The 11,036-nt window shown below is 31.4% G+C and overlaps 1 protein-coding gene across 1 annotated transcript; it reads right to left on the reverse strand.

Annotated features, from left to right (window-relative positions):
* Positions 1-6,636: 6,636 nt before the first annotated feature.
* On the reverse strand, positions 6,637-8,642 carry LOC18042235 (purine permease 1). Its single transcript, XM_006433835.2, has 2 exons — positions 7,720-8,642; positions 6,637-7,077 (listed from the first exon to the last, which is right to left on the reverse strand). Exons 1-2 carry the CDS (start codon positions 8,488-8,490, stop codon positions 6,733-6,735), a joined length of 1,116 nt encoding a protein of 371 aa, XP_006433898.1. The 5' UTR covers positions 8,491-8,642; the 3' UTR covers positions 6,637-6,732.
* Positions 8,643-11,036: the final 2,394 nt, after the last annotated feature.

The following is an 11,036-nucleotide window of genomic DNA, read 5'->3' on the forward strand; positions in this document are numbered from 1 at the left end:
ATACTTCAAACACACCTTTAAGGTTTTAAAGGTGTGGGCAGCTCTTTTGTACAAATATGTTAACTCTATGTGATCTTTGAGCTAAAAGGTACGAAAGTACTTGTGATTTAGAAAAGATGTGGCCACGAACTTAGAAGCAATTGCTTTCCAGCATTCCCACAGTATAAGAGAATTTTAGTATTAAGAGAAAAAAAAAATATTCATATTCAATAGTAATATGTATATAAAAAAAAATCATGATTAGAATATAAAAAAAATTTAATTATTAAGACAATTTTTTTTTGAGTAATGATATAGCCACAAACTCTTGTACAAATTTATTTTGTACAAACTGATGTGGCATGATAAGATTAGTTGAATTAAATATCACTTGGCCCACATGATTTATTTTTATTATTTTATATTTTTATTCAACTAATGAATTAATGTCACGTCAATTTATACAAGATAAATTTATATAAAAATTTATGACTGTATCACCACTCTTTCTTTTTTATCTCTTGTGGGTTTTGTGTTAGATTTTGTTTTACTTTCGATATATACAAACATTATTTATATTGTAGGGTGAACGTAGAACCCCAACAGGAGTACAAGACCAAAAGTGAATCAGTAGTGAGTAAATTTCTCGTTGTTGGCTTGTGATGATTCAACTCGAAACGACTTTGTTGCCGCCTACAGTTTAGCATTTGTAAGTTTATTATTGATGTGGACCTGCCTATGGTACAGATTCTGTAACAAACATCTCCCACCGTCCCATTTTCTATTGTTTAGTTTTTCACTTCACACGTAACCACATCCAACGGCTGATGCTGCAATCTGTAGCTCACAGATTCTGTAAGCTAGTCAAGTCTATTGATGTAATTCAATGATGACTCAACAACTCCAACGTACAGTTCGTTACAGCTATAATTTTTTTTTTTTTTTTGATAGAAAGATTTACTTTCATTAACAAAGCTTTGAAAACAAGCACATGATTTGAGGAGGGAAAGATCCCTTCCAAACACAAGATCTGTCACTACCTAAGGCTATCTTAGCAAGTGCATGAGCAATTGCATTACAGTCTCTAGAGATATGTTGAATTTTTGCCCTGCTGTTAAGTGAGCTCATCTTTTTTTGAATTTCAGCTATATTCCAGAATATTTCCGTTCTGCTGCTCTGCTTATGGAGGACTAAATCCAAGACTTCTTTGCAATCCGTCTCGACAATTAGAGGAAGCAAATCAGCTTCCATTGCAGTCTGGATCCCAATGTTTACTGCTGCTGCTTCAGCTTGAGCTACATTCCCATAGAAGGATGTTCGGTTGACAGCTGCAGCTATCACTTCTCCATTGCTATCTCTGACCACCACTCCCAGACCTGCTTCCCTTTTCTCTTCATTTATGGCCGCATCGACATTTGCTTTAAAAAAACCTTGCGGAGGAGGCAACCAGCTTAATCTCTTTTCTGGTGTGTTGCTTGCTGCTGCTAAAATCTTCCCCATTTTTACTCTTGCATAAGCCTCAACTGTGGCATCAGCTTTGGCTACTGTGATATGAGGATCTTGCTCTGTATTTTCAAAGATAGACCCGTTTCTTGAATACCATGCTGCCCAGCACAACGCAACTATCCTCCGCAACTCCTCTTTGCTTCTTCTTTTTTCTATTTCCTTCATCATAGATAACAAATCCTGGTTTATAAGCACCTTCATTTCTGCATAATAGGGAGTTAGCTTCCACATCTGCCTTGCTGGTTTACATTCCCATAGTGCATGGACGATACTCTCAGCCTTCATTTTACACCTCGAACATATTGGATCCTGCACCACTCTCCTTTTCCATAGATTTTCTGCTGTTGGGAGCCGATTTTTTACAGCCCTCCACATAAAAATTTTTATTTTCTCCGGCAGCTCCATTGCCCAAATCACATTCCATTGCCCACTGTTATTTTCAGAGCAAGATGATTCTTCAGAGTGCTTGATCTTCCTAGCTATCTGGTATCCGCTCTTAACCGAATACTGGCCTTTTTTATCATAATGCCATAAGATTTGGTCTGGTTGGGGGCTGATTGGGAGCTGGATTTTTAGAATTTTTTCAGCATCTTCTTTGCTGAAATGCTGATGAATGAGTGTTTCTTTCCACTGATGATTGGCATCTATCAAGCCTGCTACATTGGCATCCTCACTTAGAGTTGCCGGAGCTATAGGTTTAAAATTTTGTGGTCTTGGTATCCATTGGCTCTTGTATACCTGAACCGAGTCCCCTGATCCAATTCTCCATCTCATTCCTTTTTGGATTATTTGTCTCCCCCAAAGTATGCTCCTCCAAATGAAGGATGGTTTTGATCCCAACTTGGCTTGTAAGAATTCACAGCTCTTGAAGTATCTTGCCTGCAGAATTTTCGTCAGCAAAGATTCAGGGTTTTGGATTATTCTCCAGCTTTGCTTGGCTATCAGGGCTTGATTAAAGCATGCAAAGTCTCTAAATCCAAGCCCTCCCCTACCCTTTGCGTGACAAAGACTCTCCCACTTTGTCCAGTGGATACTTTTCCGATCTTTTTTTGCTCCCCACCAAAAACCAGCAACTGCTCGTTGTATATCATCACATAAAGTTGAAGGAAGTCTAAACACACTCATTGCATAGGCTGGGACAGCCTGGGCCACTGCTTTTATTAGAACCTCCCTTCCTCCGCTTGAGAAAAATTTGCTTTGCCATCCCGAGATTTTGCTTAAGATTCTCAACTTTATTTCCTTGAAAAGGCTGACTTTCTTTCTTCCGACCATGGATGGCAACCCCAAATACTTTTCATGTTTCGAAACCACCTTTAGCTGAAAGATGTCTTTTATTTCATTTCTTTGCCCAGCTGAAACGTTTCCACTAAACAACATGGATGACTACAACTATAAATTTTTGAATCCACATAAAAGTTAATAACTTTTAAAGTTTTATTTTAAACTCCAAGCTACAACCAAGCTGCACAGCAATTGTACTTCAATTTTTTTAAGTTTTTCATTTATATTTATAGCAAATTCTGTGGCAAGTTTTTATTCTATCTAATTGAATTTCTAACTTGTTTAATCTTATATTTATTGAGTTTTTATTCATTATATTAATGATTTCTTACTTTAATATATCATGATCTTCAATGTTGAAGTCTTTTATTAATTGTTTAACTTTATTAAATTTTTTACTCATTTGATCTCCTAACTTTTTAATTTGTTTTATATTTTCTTTATTAAATTAAGAATTTCTAACATTTCTTTTTCTTTTTCTGTATCATTTATAAATAAATTTGGGTTTCCTAATTTATTTAATAAATATAGCAAAATTCAATTTAATTGATTATTTTCCTTCTTGTTTGAATCATTGATCGGATTAGAGGATTAAAATATTTCGGGTAAAAGCTTATTTAGTCCCTATATTTTGATGTTAGTGTCCGTTTAGTCCCTATATTTTTTAAAATACCCTAAAGCATCCTTATCATTAAATTATTGACACATTTGCCATTACCTTTTATTCCTTTTGACTTATTTTTATAATATTACCATATTATAATAATGTTTATTTTTTTAGACATTATTAAAAAGAAAAATTAATTTACCAATTTAACACCAAAAAATAAAATAAAAATAATATATATATATATATATAATTTTTGTGGAACACTCTGCTGAGTAGTTAAAATATTAATTTTCTAAAAAATTTGATAATTTAATTTTTCACAAAATTAATTTTTTTGGACACACATGAGCTTCAACAAAAATTAATATATATCTTTTTTTATTTTAATTTTGGGTTTAATTTGATAATCCAATTTTTTATTAATATCCAAAAAAGAAACATTACTGTAAGAGTGTAATATTGTAAAAGCATGCTAAAAAGAATAAAAAAATAATGGTGCAAGTGTTAATATTTAACAGCAATGACGTTTTGAGGAATTCTTAAAAATATAGAGATTAAATGGGCACTAACCTCATAATATAGGGACCAAACAAGCTTTTACCCAAATATTTCATAAGAAAATTCTCTTTGTATATAGCTAGAATGTGGTATCGTTTGCTTTTTCTATTTCATTTATAAATAAATTTGAGTTTCTTAATTTATTTATAAATATAGTGAAATTCAATTTAATTGATTATTTTTCCGCATGTCTGAATTATTGATCGGATCAAATAATTAAAATTTTTCATAAGAAAATCCTCTTTGTATATAGTTAGAATGTGGTAACTTATTAGTTTATATATTTTGTAAAATTATTAGAGGTTCTAATGATTTATTCATTGTAACATCTTTCTAGTAATTTATTAGAGTCATAATATTTTTATGACATTTAATCTCTCTTATAATTCAAGATGCTAAATTTAGAGAATATATATATATATAAGAAAAAAAATCTAATTTATTCTTAGGAGAGATAAGAAATTATAAATGCATGTGCAAATATATATTCAGAATTTATAAACCTTTATGAATATTATAATTATTTATATCTTTATAAAAATATAGTAAAAACTTTTAAAAATTTTAAGAATAAATGTTGAAGAGATGGTTAACAAAATTATTTAGTTATACAAAATTAATAAAAATTTATTTAAAAAATAAATAAATATGTGATTCAAAATAATTTTTTTTGTAAAAAGTTATTACATCTATACCTCATTTTAGGTTAAAATTATTTTCATCCATTAAATTAAGAATATCAAAATCTAACCACCCATGCGGCTGTAACAGCCAATGACATTAATGATCTCTGGATTCTCACCCAACATCATTGATTATTGGACCAAGCGGACCGACTACATTAAATTCATATGGTTCTCATTCTCCCACCCGTAGAGTCAATTTATCGATAAATGTGCTGTTAAAATGATCAATTGACCATGAGTTAAACATTTAATAAATTTTATTTTTAGAAATATTATGACATTGTATATACCCTATTAAGATAGCCTTTGGATGTAAATTCAAAGGCCAACATTGGCTGCACATGGTTTGTTTGATCATGTGCAGCCAACCCACCATGTGCAGTTAAAAAAAAAAAAATTTAGGAGTCTTTAGATTTCAATCCAACGAACTCTCAAATAATTCTCGAACACTATTAAAACAGTGCCCTATATATATATATATATGTGTGTGTGTGTGTATGATATATTAAAAATTAAAGTAATATAATATTATAATTGACTAAAAGAAATATAATATTAAATATATAAAAGATAAAACTACTTTAAAAAATACGTTAAAGAATGAAGTGATTTTACTATAAGTAATTTTTAAATAAATTTATCAAAACTAAAATTATTTTAATTTCTCAAAATCACTTTTTTATAATTTAGAAGAAAATAGGAAAAATATAGTGTGACCCAACATTTTTTTTTAACAAATAGGGATTTTATTACTAGCAATATATCAATATAGTTAATAGTTAATCCACGTGGACTTGACTTACATACAAAATTATACACCAATATTAAACACAATCACTCAATTTATGATAGTAGGTACCGCGCAAATAATTTATGCAGCTTCAACATCTCCCGGCCAACGGAATTTAAAAAAAAGAATAGCCTATTCCTCTTAATCTCATATGGGTTTCATAATTCTAGGAATAGGCTCGATAACCGATATAGGTCTCAATGGAGCCGTTTTACAAATAATTTCTCATGGGTTGATTAGTGCTGCACTTTTTTTCTTGGCAGGAACGAGTTATGATAGAATACGTTTTGCTTATCTAGACGAAATGGGCGGACTAGCTATACCAAGAATAAGGACAAAAGCGCACATGAGTTACCTTAAAATTAAAAAAAAAAATTCATCGTGCACTTGAAAAATAATAGAACAATTGGAGGATACCTTTAAAATATTCATACAATAAGTAGATAATATTATAATATGTGTATATTTATTTTAAAAAACCTGCATATAATTAATAATAATTTAAAATTCAACTATATATATCATACATGCATTAATTATCAATTAGTTATATTACTTTGATATATTTTAGAATTCCTCTATCACCGGAGACGTTTCCTTGGCTCTAAACACACTCATAACCGGTTGTTGTCATATTTACAGCCCACCGTTAATCAGCCACATCTTCGTAAATATTATTCGCGGCAGGTATCTTAGCAGAATCGGAACGACTAACAAAAGATGAGCCTCTGAGCAGAATCAGCATCAAGGATCTCGAACAATCTTCATATCTATGTTCATATTTATATGCAATTCAATTATTATCATCTAAAATTTGTCTTAAGTTACGTTCAGATTGTTATTCGGACTAAATAAATATACCCGCACATATATCCGTATCTATTTAATTTAGGAGAGCAAGTTGCAATGAACAGCATCTGATGGTGATTGGCGTGAATCATGAATGAATGCGTGTGCCCGCAATAATCCGAAGATAAATAAATAAACAAAGTGAAGTGGGGATTAACTCATTTGCTTTTGCATGCTTTAATAAATTTATAATATGCCGGTGGGCAGGTTGATTATAACGTGAAGCACATGAGACGCGAAATTAACGGTCCCAAATAATAAAAACCCTACAAAATTTATTTTGGTCTCTATCTATCTATTTATAATTTGATCAGAATATATATATATATATATATATATATATATATATATATTTGGGTGTTTATCTTGAACAAGTCGAGATTGAAATATAGTAATCATAAATAATTCATATCGAAATAAAACTTACTATGGTAGCTAGCCAATTAACGGCATTCCAATGGTTAAACTAGTTATCATGGATTAGGAATTGGCATTTCTGTTTCTGGAAGTTGCTCCCGCTTCTTCATCTTCTTATTGTTTTTAATCTCACCATAGAAATACGAAGCAAATCCCCAAAGCGAAAGTGCAAGAGAGACTCCCTTTTCAGCTTGAAATTTTTCTTTGTAGAAAATGACTGCTAGAATCTCGGTAACTGGTAGCAGAACTGCGATTATGATTGCGGAGAGCAAAGACGAGCCACAGTAAATGACTCCAATAGCCCCTAAGAAGAAGCACTGCCAAATTAATGCACTCGCCACCACCACCGCATAGTACTTGCCTTCGCCTAGCGTGTACGCTCTTGCTTCTTTTCCAATTGCCTGCACCAATTAACTTGTTCCATTAACTGTTTCATTTTTTGCTTTAACCTTTCATCACTTTATCTCGTTTTTCATAATTAATGACAAGATATCCACTAATATTTTAAAACAATAGGTTGTTAAAGACATATATTTGGAGAAAACATATATAGCAAGATAATGATTTTTGTTTCTCCCTTTTTATCTACTAAGTGTGCTGTACATGTGTCGTGACAGAATTGAAACCTATGAATTATGATGAGTTCGCCCACTACTAGGTCCCTTTCATCACCACATTGTCGTTTATCCAGCAAAGCTGATTCATTAATCATTAACAAAAAAAAAAAGAAGAAGATAAATTTCAAGCTAGCGCATGATGCTAGAGAAGAAAATAAAGAATACTTGGTCAATTTTTTATTTTTTTTCTCCATACATTTGACCGTATATATTAGAGTAACTTATTGTATATGATTACATGAGTTTTAATTGACTTGTTTGATCAGCTCAGTCACGTTATAATGTTATTAATTTTCATATGTTGATCTGCGCATGCATAATATTATAATAACAGAAGAATCCGATGATAATTGTACGAAAAAAATGGACTGGCCGGCAAAAGAAGGAGAGAAAATAAAGTGATAATTAATTAAAGAGAAATGAAACCTGGAAATCTTTGTTGACGACCATTCCCACGGTACAGACAAGAGTTGCAAAAAGACACATGACCATCTGAATCTCCAAAACAAGAGCGTAGGTGATTTCTTGCCTGGCCCTCTTGTAAGTCAACTCCATCAACGGCAAAACAAACCCATACAAGACCGCAGCTCCGACCGTCATCAGAAACCCTACTAGATACTGTCTTGCTGACTCGTTATGCGGCCGGTCACCGTTGGTGTGCAAACCCAATACGACTGCCCCAAGCGTTAACAAGAAGACAGCGTTGAGTGAATAAGATGTAAGCTTTTGCTTGACCAACAAGAAGGCGAAAGCGGCGGTGAAAGCCAGCTGCGAGGCGATGATCAAGGAAGAAGTTGAGACGGGCAAACGAGCAACTCCGTAAGCGTAGAGGTAATTGTCCAATCCTGTCAGGATTCCAATGATCGCTGAGGCGAAGAACACGGGAGGTCTCATCAAGATCAACTTATTATTATCATTATTGGACGGCTGCGATGATGTCGATGATTCGTGATCAGTAGTAGTGCTACTGCGGCGCCGCTGCAGGTAGGATACTGTGATGGGAATGAGAATGACAGGGCAGCCGGCGGCTTCGAGCCAGCTTGAGAACCAAATCCTTTTGCCTCCATGGAGGAAATATAAGCGCATGATCAAAGGGCCAGCGCAATTGCCTATAGCCAAGAGGATGATGTTCAGGATTAGCAGAGCTATTTTCATGGTGGTTTTTTTCGCTTTAGTAGTTTCCATCATCTCCGCCATGTTTAATTAGTCGGTAAACACATGAAAGTGTGAAACTGCGCTGGATGTTATGTTTGGGGGGCAGTGAAGTTGAATTTATAGCTTAATTTCCGCAAGAGTTTTCCTGTTTTTTATGAAAACAAATGTCAAATTAGGCACCTACAACTCACAACTACTCTCTCTGTTTTCACTGTTTTATATAAGACAAATTAAGTGTCATCATATGATTAATTCTTATGTGTTACGGTAAATTAGTGACTTTTCTCAATTATGTACGCATAAGGAGTGGCAAAAATATGGAGAATCAACAATTCAACATAACGTGGCTGGGGCCTGGCCCCTGGGAGGGGAGAACACTGTAGATTTGCATATATTTTGTATGATAATTATTAAATGAACATGACTAAAATTGAGAGTATGCCCATTTTTGTCACTATGCGTTTGAAAAATTAGAGTTTTAGGTTTTTTTTTTTTTTTTTTTTTGAAGAAAACAAAAGAGTCTGCGTTGTTTGAATTAACAATTAATTAGGAATTGTCTTTTTAATATGAACAAAAGTAATAATTGCTAAAAGGTCTTGGTACTCTTGGTTCCTACTCTACCAATGTTCATAAAGAAGTTAATAGAAACATAAAGAGGAAAGAACAATACCGCAAGGAGTACTCAAGACTCTCTTACTGATCTCCCTATTTTCATGAGCTTACTTGGATAAAGTACGTAATGTAGAAATATTAAAAATTAACTTCGAAACCTTCAAAAAAAAAAAAAAAGAAAAAAGAAAAGAAAGGGGATCATTTAAAAGGCAAGGAAATATATGAAGGATGTCATTCTGACTCGTTGTATGACTAATTATTTTTATTTTAATAACATCCCTCACTCTTACAAGGTTCATATTTGGGAAAAGAAAAAGCCTATCGGGATACTATTTCTATTTCATTGGATGAATTGTTTATATCCAATTCAAGACGTATCTACTTGAGTTGATCCCTTAGATGATGTACATCTATGATCTATCCTATGTTTTAAAGTTCTAATTAACTAGGATCGACAAAATTCGTTGGATATTTTAAGGGTAAAGGCAAGTTGTCATATTGGAATCTTATATTTGTCCTCAACAAAATAAAAGTTTAATTACTTTTTCTTGAATTTTGACACATATTTTGTGCTCATCCAAGTCCTATAATTATGAAAGACTTGAACGAATCTAACTATAGATAAAGAAAAGATATGTTGACCAACTTAAATATCTACTTACCTTTAAGGAAAATGCTTTAACATGTGCTGTTTTTTCGCCTCTCCCCTCCTCTCAGCCTCATAATAATTTTTTATTATTAAAAATTAAAAAAAAAAATTATAGCATGATTGATGGGGATAAACAAAAATTTAATCATTCAAGCATTATGGGGACAAACAAAAGCAAGCAGTTCACGTGCTTTCTATTTGTCTCACTTTTTTTCTTTTTATTTTTTAATTAAAAATATAAAAAAATTAAAGAGATTATCAATTTTTCTCCTACAATAATTAATATATATCATTTTTTTATTACTTTTATAATAACTAAAAAATTTAATATTACTCTTATTTTTAAATATTTTTTTATTTATATTTATTATAAATTAAATAAATCACATGAATAAAAATTAAATAAAAATTAAGTATTTAAAATAAGAAATATATATTTTGATATGAGTAAAAAAATTAATATTAAAATTTTTTTCTTGTACTTATTTTATTTTGTGAAATTTTTTTATAATAAATATATAAGAAAATTATTATAAAATGATAAAAAATTATTATAAAAAAATTTAAATGACAAATAAAAATTTATTATAAGATAAATAATAAAATATTTTCCTATACTTTTTACATTTAATTTTAAAATATTACAAAATATTTATTATAAAAAATATTCACAAAATAAATAATTACAAAAAATAAAATTTATTATTAATTTTTTAATATTAAAATATATATTTTTTTATTTAATTTATATTCATGTAATTTATTTAATTTATAATAAATATAAATAAAAAATAATTAAAAATATGAATAATATTATAAACTTATGTTATCAAAAATTTTTTAACCATTATCAAAATAAAAAAGAGTAAATAATATGCGTTCATTACTGTACGGTAAAGTGACAATCCCCCGGAAGAATTATTATAACTTGCATCTCCCTCACCTTCCTGCATAACTCTCCGACCTCATTCACTCGACTCTATCTGACTTTCTCTCTTCTGGCAACTAGTAATTTTCATACAATTAATATTCCAAACCAAAAATTCATCTTTATCATGAAATAATTACCACCAAAATTTACGAAATTAATCCAAGAATGCACACACAAAAAAAAAAAAGTCATTTTCTTTCACTAAGCATCTTCTGTATTTGGCAGCCGGAGAGAGGGAAGAACCGGTGGGGGGTAGCGACAGTTCGGAGAGGAGGATAAAGTCGAGAATGAGTAAAGAAGTGAGTGAGGTGGGACAAGTTTGAGTTGTGCAGTAGTCATGAGTGAGGGAGGATCGCGATCTCTCTAGATCCACTCACACTGAGAGAGAGAGCACTA

This window comes from Citrus clementina, unplaced genomic scaffold (assembly GCF_000493195.1).
Source record: "Citrus clementina cultivar Clemenules unplaced genomic scaffold, Citrus_clementina_v1.0 scaffold_5, whole genome shotgun sequence".
Classification (NCBI taxonomy): Eukaryota; Viridiplantae; Streptophyta; class Magnoliopsida; order Sapindales; family Rutaceae; genus Citrus; species Citrus x clementina.